The following is a 16278-nucleotide window of genomic DNA, read 5'->3' as shown; positions in this document are numbered from 1 at the left end:
TAACAAAATCCTTGACTTAAACATAATAATATCTACTGTTTAATGGCTATAAAACTATAGTCAGAAAATAATGAGACATAACTGTGAAGCGAAATCCCACATCGCCTGAGTATTAAAGTAACATTAAGCATATAAGCGTGAGGGCATCTTCACCTCAATAACTAGCTTTTGGGATAAGTGACCGTGTAACAACAACAGGATGGTATCTTCCCAAATAATCATTTTAAGGTATCTTCTCATATTTGGGTCTTCCTCTTGGAGCTTCATCCAAGGTAAAGTCGGTCTAGAAGTCGATGGTGCAAAGGTTCCAGAGGCGATTGACAGCCACAGGGTAGGAAAGGGTGTTTGTTCAAAGGAGCGAGGTTGACTATGATTAAGACAGAGGAGCATTTTGTGTAGCCTCTTACTTATTTCACATCTTTGTTCGTTATTCTTGTTTCAGTTGGGAAACAATTGGAAAAGCTGCAGTGTGTGTGACTTCTGGTGGGAGGGGATTGAAAAGGAGTTAAATATCATTTCATGGATTGGGACACTGTACGTTCATCCTCGAAGGAGGGGAGGTTGGGACTTGCCATTTTTAATCAAGCTTTGTTGGGGAAATGATTATGGAGGTTTTCTAGAGAAAGGAAAAGATGTTGGAGAGGGGTGGTGGCTTTTATCTTATAGTATTGATCTATCGAAAGGAATCAGAAGTGGGTAAGATAAGACACTTTTTATGAGCATATTCAATTTGTGATAGGGAGTAGGGATCATACTAGGTTTTGGAGCTATTGCTCGTGCAGAGATGAGTGTTTGAAGAGTCTATTTCCTAAAATTGCTAGCATTGCTGGTAACAAAGAGGCCTCAGTCAGTGACTACTTACGGTTATTTGATTATTAGGTATTTTGGGATTTTGGGCTTTGAAAATAGCTTAAAGCTCCGAACATTATGGAGCTATCGGATCTCCTTGGTCATCTCTATTCATCCCATATTGGTGATGGTGGTGATTTAGTTTGATGGCTGAAGTCCTCATTCGGCCAGTTCAGTATGAAGTCTTACTATGCCACTCTTGTAGGGAGCAATGTGTCTATCTTCCTGTAGAGAAGGGTTTGGAGTACTAACTTATTAAGGCCCTGTCCAAGGTGGTTTTCTTTGTCTGGTATGCTACACATAGGAAGATTCTCACCATTGACAACTTTACTAAAAGGAAAGAAGTGCACGTCAATCAGTGTTGCATACGTAGGCATGAAAAGGTTGGTTCAGCATCGATTGGTGTTCTATACAATGGTGGGGGAGTTTCTTCTTTCTTGGAGGGAGCTCATGTAGGGAAAAAGGGAAAGAAGGCGTGGTTTTAGGTACCTTTGGCGCTTAGTTGCACAAAGCGGGAGCGGGGGCGGGAGCGGGGGCGGGAGTGGGAGCGGGGGAACGTGGCCACTTAGAGGAGTCGTAAATTAGGAGCGCTTATATATTATTTTTATTAATTATATTTTATTTATTATAATAAATAATGAATAATAAATTATATTCAAATAAATAAAAAATAAAAATTAGATCTTTTATTTTAAAATTTTTTAACAAATCCGATAATTAATTTTTATTTTAACAATAGAAACTTCTTAGGTTGGGAGCGTCTCGGGGAGCTATATATATATTTTTTTTAATGCACATTAGAAGTTTTTTTATAAATATTTTTATTTTAATATACATTAATTATTATATTTATTTATTATATTTTTTAAATAATGTATTATTGTTAATTTATTTTTTTATTTTTAATTGATATATATTATAAATAAAAAATTATAATAAATAAGGAATAATAAATTATGTTAAAATAAATAAAAAGAAAAATTAGATATTTTATTTCATAATTTTTTTTATTATATATGGTTTAATTAGATTTCTTTTAAATAATTGGATAATTTATTTTATTTATTATATGTTAAAAAGTTAAGAAATAATAATTTACAAAAATTATTATTATATATGATATTTTAAGAAATAATAATTAAATATTTTTTTATTACATATATAATACATGATAAATTATATTTATTATATATATATATTATATATTATATATGATCTATCTAGAGACGAAGAGAGTGTGTGAAGAGAACAACGCCAGAGATGAAGAGAAAGAGAGAGAGAAGCACAGAGAAAGTGACGAAGACGAAGACGAAGACGATCGAGAGAGTGACGAAGACGATCGCGAGAGTGACGAAGATGATCGAAGCCCTTTCTCCTCTCATGTCGACGTCGAAGGTTAGGGTTTCTGTCTCTCTCTCTCTCTCTCCCCTTTACGATCCCATCTTGCACTGAATCGCGTTTCTCTCTCCACAGAAACGTGATTCTTACACGTTTCTTATTAGGAATCGCGGAATCGCGATTCTCATTTGCGCGATTCCTGCAACTAAGCTTTGGCGTTGATGTGGTAGGTTTGGGGTGAAAGGAATATAAGCACATTTGTTAGCAAAGAAGAATCAATTTTGAGTATTAAAAGTAAATTACTTTCTTTTTTGTATAGTTGGTTTTTCAGGATGGTTAATTCATCCTCGAATCAATTTTTGGATTTTATAGAGACTTTTGAGTAGATTTTGACATATAGTTAGGTCGTGTTCGATAAAGCCAAAAACTAAAAATTTAGTATTGAAAATTGAATGCTGAATTTTTTAAGATAAAAAACTATTTGATAAAATTTCAATTGTTGAATTAAAAATAAATTATTTGATATATATAAGATCAAATTTAAAATTTATTTTTTAAAATTTTTATATTGTGACGGTGGTGGTGATGGTATGGTAGTGGTAGTGGTGTTGGTAGTGGTTGTGGTGATGGTGGCATTGATGGTGCTGGTGGCCATGACAATTTCGATAGTAAGGGTAGTAAAATGATGGTGGTACTTATGGAAACAATAACAATGGTGATAAATGTGGTAGTAGTTGTAGTGGTGGTGGCATGACCGTGATAGTGGTGATAGTGGTGGCAGTGGCATGGTGGTGGCGGCGTTGGTAGTGGTGGCGGTGGCATAATGGTGGTGATGGTTGTGGTGTTGGTGGCACGATGGTGATGATAGTGGTAACGGTAAAAACGTACATTGATGCTTATGTTTAGTATTTATAAATTTAGTTAAAATTAAGTAAGTTTCTTATGACTTAAAATTTTCTTAAATTTTAGCTTTCATTTTAGGAGGCACTTAAATTTTGAAGTGATACAATTATGGTTATCAAACGAGCTTAATTGATTATCACTTAACACATTCAGTTTTAACTGACGAATTAGATTATCAAACACGCCCTTAGTATAGCTCCTTGGTGCCTCATCTTTAATAAAATTATACTAATCAACCAAAAAATATGAGTCAGTGTCATAAAAGGCTCCAAGCACACTGAGGCTATAAGGTCTCCTATAGCCTACGCACAAGGCATGCGGTGAGGCGCGCGCCTCACCAAAGCGAAACGCAAGTAGTGAAAGAAAAGCAAAATTATAAAATAGGCAAACTTTTCAACATAACAAATATATATATATATATATATATAATTTTAATAATCATAACTATTTCTAATAATCTTTAAACATAACATTCAATCTTCTAAAAATTAGAAATATAATATCCAACAAAAGATATAAAGCATAACATTCAATCTTTTGTCACTTTCTGCTCTCTTTTGACCACGTTTGGCCATTTTATATTTAAGAGTTTTGAATCCCTGTGGGTATGCCCACAAAAAAAAATAAATAAATTAATCAATAGTTGGAGTAGAAAAATAGTTAAAGCCGACGCCTCATGCCTCGAAAAAAAGCCCTCGCCTCAGCTCCTAAGCTACGCCTTGAGTATTGCGCCTCATCTCGACCTGTTCGAAGCGCAAGGCTGCGTCTCATTGCGCCTCGCGCTTATTTCTTGTAAATCTAAAAGAAAACACATATCCCAAAAAAAAAAAAAGGACCAATTCCAATCTTAGCCTTTAGTGTGTAATCTAAAAGAAAATGCAAACAAAAAATTACAACAAAAAAAAAAAAAAAAAAAAAAAAAAAAGAGGCCAAATCCATTCTCAAACGGTGAAACCTGATATGTTGTAGATGAGGTTCTTCAGCGAATAGCCCCATCCATCACCATCTAACCTGACCATAACCAAAAACAATGCATGAGATAACTTAAAACTTAAAATCCCTAACCATCAAATTCAAGGAGGACAATTAAAAACTGGAGCAAAAATTTAAAAGAGAACGAAAAACAAGACAACAATGTTTCTACAATATGCAGGCAGACTTCAACTCATTATAACAAATTTTGTTCAGCAAACAAGTGTACTGGTCTCCATCTAATTTTATCCAAGAGTGAAATAAAATAAATTGAAAGCAAGTTTAGATTGTTCTTATGGTCAGTTCCTAATATGAATAAACAAGCAATCAATACAAGATATCGTCTGTGTCATCCGAAAGAAAAGGAGAGATGAGATATTCATATAGCTTTAGAAAGCTCAAGTTGAAAAAAAAAAAAAAAAAAACAATATATTAATGTCACATGACTTATCCAAGTGGAAGAACTTAAAAACATATACGTGTACTTATTTACTTGGACAATTGCCGCCTCTACAGTTGAAAGATATGGACCTAGAAATGATGTTGGAGAAAGTGCAAAAATGCTATGGTGGTGGAGATTAAGGGAAGGCAGATGGAACTCCCCATTTCCTGTAACTTTGGAGTTGAGAGAAGTTACTTTGGAAGAACATTGACAGCTCTTCTAAATATGAAGACTGGACCAAGTAATACATAATATACATTCTTGTGGTGGTCATAATTTAAGCTCTGCATGGAAAGCAATGAGAAAGAAGAGGCCTGCTGTAATATGGCGGAAAATGGTACTGAAAATCCCTAAAACCCCTAGCAGTATTTACTGAATGATTAGATATTATAGAGAAGCTGACAACCAAAGATAAAACTCCAGAAATGGGGCTTATTAGGTGACAGCACCTGTCAGCTATGAGAAATTAAGCAAAAACTACTCAACACTTAAATTCTAAATGAACTTTTCAGTACAGGTTTGAATTGTTTTGCTAGTACATGTGAATTAGCAGGATTCAAACTCCTTCAGCAGTAAAAGTTCAAATGAAATTCTCAAAAATGCTAAACATGACCCTCTGTTACATAAAGCAAAAGGATTAAGTTTTGCAGCAAAGGCAGGGCCAAAAAATAAGGAATACTGGAAGATGCCAAACATGGCAAAGGGAGAAAGTACAAGATTAGGAGAGACTCCGCTCAAGATGGAGGATCCATAGAGGTATAAAAGCTTATTCTCATGTGTAAATCCTTAACGTGAATCTGTTGATGTTAATGGATGAAAAGCCTGCATACAAATTATATGTGATTGTACCCTATATAAAAAGGCATGCCCACCCAGTTTCTTTCTTCGTTTCATATAAAGATCTCACACTTATCCACAAAGAGGGGGAGGGGGAAGGGTATCTCCTTAAACAATGGTGCAAAGTTAGTGCAATGTCATAACTATAAGAAGGGCGAAGTTTCACGTCACAGAAAATTTTTATTAAAGAAGACAGGCGAACCCATTAAATTAGTCTCAATGGAACCAACTGTATTTAAAAGTAAGAATACAAGAAGATGATAATAGCTTTTTGCTGAAAATTTGTGTTAATGCATAAAATAAGATAGTGGCATATGATAGTGGTGTTGGTGGTAGATAGTGGCATGTATAGAATATGATAGTGGTGTTGGTGGTAGATAGTGGCATGTATAGAATATGATAGTGGTGTTGGTGGTAGAAAGTGGCATGTATATAATATGATAGTGGTAGATAGTGGTAATATATAATATGTAAGTGGCATATAATGGGTTATAATGATGTTTGTAATATCTCCTATATAAGGAGTGTCATTTGGTCTTGTAAAATAAGAAGTTTTGAATATAACAGAAATATATTCCTTCTTCCTCATATTTTCGGAGTTCTTCTTCCTCATATTTTCTAAGTTGGTATCAGAGCTACAAAAAACACAGCAGCCCTAAAACCGTCATAGCCATGTCGGAAGTCACGTCCGAAACCACTTCAACCCCTGCCGCTGCCATTCCAGTGAAAACGTCAAACTCTCACTCTGTCCAAATCACCACCATCCGCCTAAATTGTGATAATTTTCTCCGCTGGTCACAATCTGTCCGGATGTATATCCGTGGGCAAGGAAAGATCGGTTACATCACTGGTGACAAGAAGGCTCCTGCTGTTAATGATCCGCTGTTCGACAGTTGGGACGCTGAAAATTCCATGGTTATGACATGGTTGGTCAATTCCATGGAGGAGGATATAAGCTCTAATTACATGTGCTATCCTACTGCACAAGAATTGTGGGATAATGTTAGTCAGATGTATTCTGACCTAGGAAATCAATCTCAAGTTTTCGAATTAACTTTGAAGTTGGGAGAGATTCGTCAAGGAGATGATTCCGTCACCAAATATTTCAATTCGTTGAAAAGGTTGTGGCAGGATCTTGACATCTTCAACACATACGAATGGAAATCGGTTGACGACTGCAACCACCACAAGAAAACTGTGGAAGACAGCCGTATTTACAAGTTTCTTGCCGGCCTCAACATTGAGTTCGATGAAGTGCGAGGAAGAATTATTGGTAGACCTCCTCTCCCATCCATTGGCGAAGTATTTGCCGAAGTCAGAAGGGAAGAGAGCCGAAGGAGCGTCATGCTTAAGAAAAAAGGTACTGGTGAATCAATTGAAATTTCTGCTTTAATTAGCGATGCTGCGGCCAACAAGGCTGCAAATTACCAGCGCAGGTTTGATGATAAGCCACGGGTCTGGTGTGATTTTTGCAACAAGCCTCACCATACACGCGAAACGTGTTGGAAGATCCATGGCAAACCTGTCAACTGAGGAGAGAAGAATCGTGGCTCTCCTACCGCTAATGAAGCCGATTCAGGTCCCTTCAACAAAGAGCAGATTGATCAACTCTTAAAGCTGATAAAATCCAACTCCTCATCCGGTACTCCTAGTGTTTTGTTGGCACAAACAGGTAGAAATCCTAAAGCCTTCTCTTGCCTAAACTTCTCTCCGTGGATCATAGATTCCGGTGCCTCCGATCACATGACTAGTTTTTCCCATTTATTTAGTACCTATTTCCCTTGTTCTGGTCATGACAAAATCAGAATAGCCGATGGTAGTTTTTCACCTATTGCAGGAAAAGGATTTATTAAACTAACTGAGAAAATTAATCTCAATGCTGTTCTTCACGTCCCCAACTTAGCCTGTAACCTTTTGTCTGTCAGTAAACTATCTAAGGATTCTAATTGTCGTGTTACATTTTTTGAATCCCATTGTGAATTTCAGGACCAGAACTCGGGGATGATGATTGGGCGTGCTAGGATGCTTGAAGGTCTTTACTACTTTGATGAAGTACCTAGTAGTAATAAAAAAGCTCAGAGCTTTAATAGTACTAGTTCAATCTCTGTTCGAGAAAAAATAATGCTATGGCACTATAGGCTAGGACATCCTAGTTTTCTTTATCTGAAACATTTATTTCCAGAATTATTTAAAGGGATTGATTGTTCTTCTTTTCATTGTGAAAGTTGCATTTTTGCAAAATTTCATCGCTCTACTTATTTGCCAAAACCTTACCAGGCTTCCAAACCTTTTTATTTGATTCATAGTGATGTTTGGGACCCTTCTAAAATCACTACTCTTTCTGGTAAAAGATGGTTTGTTACATTTATTGATGACCATACCCGCTTATGTTGGATTTATTTGATGAATAAAAAATCTGACGTGAAAAATTTATTCACAAATTTTTACAATATGATTGAAAACCAATTTCAAACCAAAATTGGTATTTACATTCTGATAATGGAACAGAATATTTCAATGAGCAGTTGGGTGAGTTTTTGGAAAAAAAGGGGATTTTTCATCAATCTACATGTCGGGATACCCCTCAACAAAATGGCATTGCAGAACGAAAAAATAAACATCTACTTGAAGTAGCACGTGCTATAATGTTTTACATGCATGTTCCTAAATATTTATGGGGTGAAGCAATTTTAACAGCCTCTTATTTGATAAACAGGATGCCTACAAAGGTGTTAACATACAAAACACCTTTCGATTGTCTCAAAACTTTTTTTCCTGACACGAGGTTGTTTTCTGATTTACCCGCCAAAGTTTTTGGATGTACTGCCTATGTTCATGTTCCTAGTCAATTTCGTTCAAAACTTGACCCCCGTGCTATAAAATGTGTTTTTTTGGGTTATTCCTCAAACAAAAAGGGGTATAAGTGTTTCGATCCTCAAACCAAGAAATTTCATGTGAGTATGGATGTGTCATTTGTGGAAACAAAATCCTATTTCCCCAACACTTCTCTTCAGGGGGAGACAAGTGGAGTAGAAGACCGTTTTTGGGATATTTCTATCCCGCTCCCCAATGTCATATATCCTACACAAAAACCACATCTGTCTGATAATGATCACTTAGGAGAACCAAGTTCTATGGTGCCTAGTCAAGAAGATTCTTGTTTAGGGGGAGAAGTACTACAAAATGATCTAAATCCTGAGCTTCAGGTTTATACTAGGAAGCGATTTCATCTGAGGAATAATGACCCGAATGTCCATCCTAATGACCCGAATGTCCACCCGAGTTCTGGCATCGAAATTTTAGGTAATCCTATTCCTTCTATTTCCGACCTTGATGTTCCTATAGCAATTAGGAAAGGTGTCCGAAATTGCATTAAACATCCTATTGCAAATTACCTCTCCTATCAAAGACTGTCTAAAAACCATAGAGCTTTCACATCTAGGATTTCACACTTGTTTGTTCCAAGGAATATACAGGAAGCATTGGATGATCCGAATTGAAAATTAGCAGTCATGGAGGAGATGAATGCTTTAAGGAGAAATGGTACTTGGGAGATAGTTGATCTACCCAAAGACAAGAAAACAGTTGGGTGTAAATGGGTGTTTACGATAAAATGTAACGCAGATGGAAGCGTTGAGAGATACAAGGCGAGACTGGTGGCTAAAGGCTTCACTCAAACTTATGGGATCGACTATCAGGAGACGTTTGCTCCTGTTGCTAAAATAAATTCCATCAGAGTACTGTTATCTCTTGCAGTAAATTCAGATTGGCCTCTACATCAACTTGACATTAAAAATGCATTTCTCAATGGTGATCTTGAAGAGGAGGTGTTCATGAGCCTACCGCCAGGATTTGAGCAGAGACTTGGAAGCGACAGAGTATGCAGATTGAACAAGTCATTATACGGACTCAAACAATCACCAAGAGCATGGTTTGAACGCTTTGGGAAGGCAGTTATCAGTTGTGGCTTCTCGCAGAGTCAAGCAGATCACACAATATTTTATAAACATTCAAAAAACAGTAAAATTGCAATTTTGATTGTTTATGTTGATGACATCATTTTAACTGGTAATGATGAAGCAGAGTTAGCAGCACTCAAAGAGAAACTCGCAAAAGAATTTCACATTAAGGATCTGGGAGCCCTCAAGTATTTCCTCGGAATGGAATTTGCAAGATCCAAGGAAGGTATATTCGTTAATCAGAGAAAATATGTTCTTGATCTCCTTGGAGAAACAGGTATGCTTGGTTGTAAGATGGTGGAGACTCCGATCGAGCCTAACTTGAAGTTACAAGCTGCTAAGGCTGAAGAAGTCAAAGAGAGGGAACAATATCAGCGACTTGTCGGGAAATTGATTTACTTGTCTCATACGCGGCCTGATATTGCCTTTGCAGTCAGCATGGTAAGTCAGTTCATGCACTCACCAGGGGCAGAGCACTTTGAGGCCGTTTATAAGATCTTAAGATATTTGAAAGGAACTCCAGGGAGAGGCTTGTTGTTCAAGAAACATGGACATCTTCAAGTTGAAGTATACACAGATGCAGACTGGGCAGGAAGTGTTACAGACAGGAGATCAACATCCGGATACTGCTCCTTTGTAGGTGGGAACCTAGTTACATGGCGGAGTAAAAAACAGAATGTGGTAGCTAGAAGTAGTGCAGAAGCAGAGTTCAGAGCTGTTGCCCATGGAATCTGTGAAGTAATGTGGATTAAAAGAATTCTTGAAGAATTAAAGCTTTCTCACCCGACACCTATGAAGGTCTATTGTGGATTAAAAGAATTCTTGAAGAATTAAAGCTTTCTCACCCGACACCTATGAAGGTCTATTGTGACAACAAAGCAGCTATATCTATAGCTCATAATCCAGTTCTACATGATCGCACAAAACATATAGAAGTGGATAAACATTTCATCAAGGAGAAAATCAATGCTGGCATAATCTGTATGACCTACCTTCCAACAGGTGAACAATTAGCTGATGTGCTAACGAAGGGACTACACAAGAAGCAATTTGATAAGCTGACTAGCAAGCTGGCTATGGAAGATATCTTCAAACCAGCTTGAGGGGGAGTGCTGAAAATTTGTGTTAATGCATATAATAAGATAGTGGCATATGATAGTGGTGTTGGTGGTAGATAGTGGCATGTATAGAATATGATAGTGGTGTTGGTGGTAGATAGTGGCATGTATAGAATATGATAGTGGTGTTGGTGGTAGATAGTGGCATGTATATAATATGATAGTGGTAGATAGTGGTAATATATAATATGTAAGTGGCATATAATGGGTTATAATGATGTTTGTAATATCTCCTATATAAGGAGTGTCATTTGGTCTTGTAAAATAAGAAGTTTTGAATATAACAGAAATATATTCCTTTTTCCTCATATTTTCAGAGTTCTTCTTCCTCATATTTTCTAAGTCTTTTCTAGGCTGAGAATTACATCATACCTTCTAGAAGATACTTCACACATAGATTGAGATTGAGATTGAGAAGCAGCCATCCAACGACTGTAGCTACCGGTAGCAACCTCAGCACTTCCATCCAGGCTGGATAGGAATAGGTGATCGTCTACCATAACTATGATGGTTGCTGTATACCTATTCTGCGATTTACAAAGTTGACAACCTCAAATCAATAATGAGGAGTAAAAAATTAATATATGAAACAAAAAGGGATTGAAACAAAGTACTTCATACCTTAATATCGTGGATCGCTCTTACCAATGCTTCCTTTAACATTTTAACGTAGGAACCATCAAAATTATCACCCTCCAGCCTGTTGACAAATTAACAATGAAGTTACCTACACTTGTAATTCTTGTAACAATTATGCAACCAAAGAAAAAAGTTGCTAAATTATATTCTAGACTTGTATATGAAAAATAAATATGCTTTGCAATCAACAAGTATAGTGAGCATGTGCAAGTTAAATACAAGGTCATGTATTTACTTAAGAGCAAAGATACTACACGCGTGACAATTAAAAAACACTACATCATATACAAGACAATGTCAGTTCCTAAGTAGAGCATGAGTGTGCATACGCACACAAGCCACACACCCACTTCTTCCTATTATTCCTTCCAATGAGTAGATGTATCACATATCATACTTCAGCCCATAAGATATATTACGTATACATAATTACGTACCTTGATAATACATAATTACGTGCCTTGATGTCTCAAGAAAAAATAAAATTAATTACATGTGCGCATAAGGGGGAAAATAAAGTTCAATATTTCCAACAAACAAAAAGGACTCACCAAAAAAATAACAAGAAAATTGAATGCTTGAGTTCCAACAATTTCTACTATGGATATGCATGCAACCACAAACATGCACATAACACTCATGCATGTGTCGTCGTCTCAATCAATAATTCATATGGACAAAATGAAAGATTAAAAAATGCACAAATACATTTGATATATTGGAGGTGCAAATTCGAGATTATATTTTCAACCTATTCATACATGCATAGAACATGAGATATGAAAGATTAACAAGTAGAAAAAGCACAAATACAATTAATATTTACAAGAAACAACTTTGAACACAGATTGTCAATCAATCCACATATCATAATATGATATGTCATCCAATTTTTAAAATAAAGCACACTATACATCATCCAATTTTCAAAATAAAGCATACTCATCTATAACATGACTCGCTCAAATTATCTGCTCATCTCAAAAGTTAAGAATAAGTAAATAGTATAGAATGCAATACCTATCAAATAGAAAATACGTGTGTAGGAAGAAGTATTCCTCAATATACTTCCATGCCGTCTCACTTGCTTCATTGCTATAATAGCCATCAAAAATAGCAACAATACCCAATGTAGCTTCTTTGTGGAGACCTGCAACAATAGTCAAACTTATTTATACCATGTTTACAACATAAGTATGTGTATACAAAACAATTCCAATAAACTAAACTAAAAATCATCCAACTTTCATATAAGCAAGCCTTCTCCATTTTATTTTCATTATACAAGCTAAAACTACATTACAATAACCTCTTCTTCTTTTTTTCTTCTCTTTATTTTCGTTACTGAAGCGCAGTTGCTAAATCAAGAATCGTATCGTTAATCAAAATCCAAATTTTGTGAATCGAATCGAATCAAGAATCATTAAGATTCAATACAAATTACAACACAAAGATGTTAAACAATCATATATGTGAATAAAAATGAAATAAATTTATTTTGACACGTGTCATAAAATAGTTCTTATATAAGAACAAGATTACACCGTCCATTTGGGAAGACATTGCCTTCATAGCAAGGTTTCGAAAAGCAATTGCGGGCATCTTAAACGGTTGCAAGAATTATTGGTTATTTTCATATTAAACATAAGCACGTGTCTAAATGTATTATGACAACACAAAAATTATTGAGGAAAAAATGTTAATTACATGGTAGGTCTGATTCAATCCTATTAAAATCACTATGATCACCAAAACAACAACAAAACATTTATAGTTATTCGTTATTTTCATATTAAACACAAACACGTGTATTATTTTCACTACAAAAATCAAAAAGGTAAAAAATAGTTGGAATCTGTCACACACAATGGTTTCAATAATTGCATAAATCGTAAAAAGTAAATCAAATCATGAATTGATTGTGAACAGTGAAATCTATCATAGATTCTACTCCAAAATAGATTCACCAATAGATTTGCATCGATATATGCATGAATCGTAAATTGATTTGCAAATTGTGATATTATAATAACAAAGTGCTCAAGTACACAATATTTTACTCGAATAGGGATATGAATCGTTTAGTATTTTTCTAATTGATTTGCAAATATTCTGAGCTATCTCGAAAGTTCAGATTATAAATTCCATTTGATTGTTGACAAATTTAAACAAAACAGAACAGATGCTTAGATATAAACCAATCTAAATTAGAACTTGATTCTAACAAATTTATGCCCTCTCCTTTCCAACATATAAACTACACAAACAAAATTGAGAAATTTCAGCAACAAAAACAAGATCAAAAACAAAATTCAAAAAAAAAAATTCAAAAAATCAGAGTTGAATTTGGAGAGACTTACGGCGAAGAGGAAACCTAATATCAACGTCGCAAAAGAAGTGATTGTGAGTGAAATCTCGCCCAAGAGCATCGAGAATAGCTTCTGAGCAATGCACCGTAGTTGAGTCAGTCAAACGTCCCCATGAGAGTGAGTGACCCCAGCGAGGACATTCTGGAGAACGAATCACCGCCATTGCACCGCCTTCGCGGTAAACCTTTCGGCAAGCCTCGGTCTCTGCGGCCGATCTTGGTAGTGAACAGACACAAAAGACTAACACCACAACAGAAATACAGAACAATCTCATCGTCGAGTCCATCTTCATCGTTTTCTTAGTGAATGATATCACTGATTGCACCTCCAAACCCTAGATATATAGTAGTAGTAGTAGTAAGAATAAGAAGAAGAAGAGAGCGAGAGAGAGTTTGAGTTTGTTGGAATTTGGGAAACGTAGTTGGCGCGAATCTCTGTATCTCTAGGACTAGTCCGTCATGCGGGACAGACTGGAGTAAAATTTGGAAAATATCGATTCAGTTGTATTTTTAAAAAATTATTATAAATTAGTAATGAATTTTATAAATATTAATCAGCATTTAAGTTTGAGTTTTTTAGATTAAATTTTTTAGAAATTGAGTTTTTTTGATTTTTTTGTTTTTACTTAATATTTTTAAAATTTTAAACATTTTTTTTATTTTTTTAAATACACCTTATTTAAATATATCTAAAAAGTAAAAATTTTGTGAAAAAATATTTTAAAATATTAATAAATACATAAAAATATATAAAAATATATATTATACTGAATTCTCGTATTTTTTTATATTTTTGGTATTTAGTAAATTTTTAAAAGATTTTTTTCACAAGTTTTTTACTTTTTAGGTATATTTATGTTAGGTATGTCTAAAAGTAAAAAAAAAAAAAAAAAAAGCTTAAAATATTTAAAAAATTCAGTAAAAACAAAAAAATACGAAAAATAGAAAAGTATAATTTTCTGAAAAGTATTTTTGGAAAACTCTAATCAAGCAAAGATTTTTTTTTTTTTTTTTTTTTTTGGTTTGGTTTTGAATTTTTAAAAATAAAATTTACATATAAATCTCAATAATTTTCTTATAGACCAAATAATCACATTGATTTTGAAAAAGTAGATTTAATATATTATTTAAAAATTAAATTTACGGTTGTACCCTTAATTCTATATAGTTCCTTCACTTCTGTTTTTTTTTCTTTTGTGCTACAAAGGAAAGGTACATAATCTATGAAATTAAATTTCAGACTAATATTTTTTATTTGGTAAACATTTCAAAAGGAGTACAAAAATAATTTGAAATATAAGATTTTTCAAATATTCTAAAATGTTGTAAGATGCTTCAAATATTTGAAAAAGAGTACAAAAACACCTTAATTAGCTTTGGACAAATTTATAATTTTAAACTGTAACACTCAAACATAATACTCCAATGTAACACTCCAAAAAAATCTTAATGTATTTTTTCCAAACATGACACTCCAATATAACACTCTAAAAAAACTCCTTAACGTAACACTCTTATGTAACCAAAAAAAAAAAAAATTGCTAGTATATTTTTCTTAAACGTAACACTCAAAAAAAATGATGTGAACTTTTTAAAACCATTCCAAAAGGATGATAGATTCTTCAAACAATTCCAAAAGGAGTACAAAAATTCCTTAGTAAGTTTTTGACAAATATATAATTTCAAACTATGAGTGTTACGTTTGAAAAAAAGTATACTAAGGAGTTTTTGTATTTTTGTGTGTTACATTAAAGTATGGTACATTGTAGTGTTACGTTTGGGATTATATTAATTGGAGTGTTACATTTGGAAAAAAATACACTAAAAGTTCTTTTTCTTTTTTTTTTGTGCTACATTTGGAAAAATTATACTAAGGATTTTTATTAGGGTTACATTGTTATTTTTGTGAAAAGTATACTAAGAAAATTTTTAATGTGTTATATTGAAGTATTACGTTACTTGAGTGCTACACTAGAGCATTACGTGTTTGTTTGTAATGTGGGATTTGTTCGAGAATGATGAAAAATCCAAAACTTTAATAGTGCGGATTGCCCAAATGTATAATTTTACGTTTGGATAAACCCATTTTTATCCCTGAAAAATTAAACCCAAAAATATAAGTGTAGACACCCCATTTTTGACCGTCCTCAAGACTTGGATGTCACCGCGTGAACACTCGGTGATCATCCATGTTTGTGTTCGTCTTGAGTTCCCGGAGGCCTCGGCTGCACGCCTTGCCTCAGAATCTCTCGACTCGACTGTTTTGTGTCTGGTTTTGCACCAAACACTTGTGTTTTTGCTTTGAAGAGCGGGGAATGGCTTGTTGGTCATCCCTGCACTCCACCGGCCATGGCTTGAAGCCATCGGCTGTGTTTTGTTGCCACCGGCCAAATATTTGGCCGACCGGCACTATGGATGGTCGACCGGCCATCTATTTTGGTCAATTGCATTTTTGGCTGGCCGACCACTGTTCATCTGCTTTTGCAGATATTTTTGTGCCAGCTGTGATAGCTGGCACCCACTCTGCTCCCCTCCATACACGTGTATGGAGGGATTTATCTCTTGGATGGCTTGTTTTGGAAACCTTACAAGAGGGAACTCCTATAAGAGGGAGGCTCTTCTCCCTCCTCTAGGTTGGACAACATTTTCAGAGAGCTTTGAGTTTTAGGGTTTGAGTGTTGTATCCATCCTATCTCTATTTCTCCCTCTCTTTAGCTCTAAGTGTGTCTTTAGTCTTATTATTGCACACAAACACATAGTATCACACCTTTTCTTGGTTGCTGAGGGCTAGAGAAGTGTTCTTGGAGTTCATGGAGCTGGTTTGGAGCCAAAGAAGCTGCTGGAGCTTCATTT

General features: G+C 34.8%; 1 protein-coding gene across 1 annotated transcript; it reads right to left on the bottom strand.

Moving 5' to 3' along the window:
• Positions 1 to 3542: 3542 nt before the first annotated feature.
• Positions 3543 to 13886, bottom strand: LOC114286868 (putative protein phosphatase 2C 51). Its single transcript, XM_082873821.1, has 6 exons — positions 13418 to 13886; positions 12078 to 12207; positions 11040 to 11118; positions 10791 to 10945; positions 4046 to 4101; positions 3543 to 3888 (listed from the first exon to the last, which is right to left on the bottom strand). Exons 1-6 carry the CDS (start codon positions 13716 to 13718, stop codon positions 3824 to 3826), a joined length of 786 nt encoding a protein of 261 aa, XP_082729947.1. The 5' UTR covers positions 13719 to 13886; the 3' UTR covers positions 3543 to 3823.
• Between the last annotated feature and the right edge of the window lie 2392 nt (positions 13887 to 16278).

The sequence above is a fragment of the Camellia sinensis genome, chromosome 6 (genome assembly GCF_055761805.1).
Source record: "Camellia sinensis isolate YWXY chromosome 6, ASM5576180v1, whole genome shotgun sequence".
Lineage (NCBI taxonomy): Eukaryota > Viridiplantae > Streptophyta > Magnoliopsida > Ericales > Theaceae > Camellia > Camellia sinensis.
This window is presented reverse-complemented; position numbering and strand designations above follow the sequence as displayed.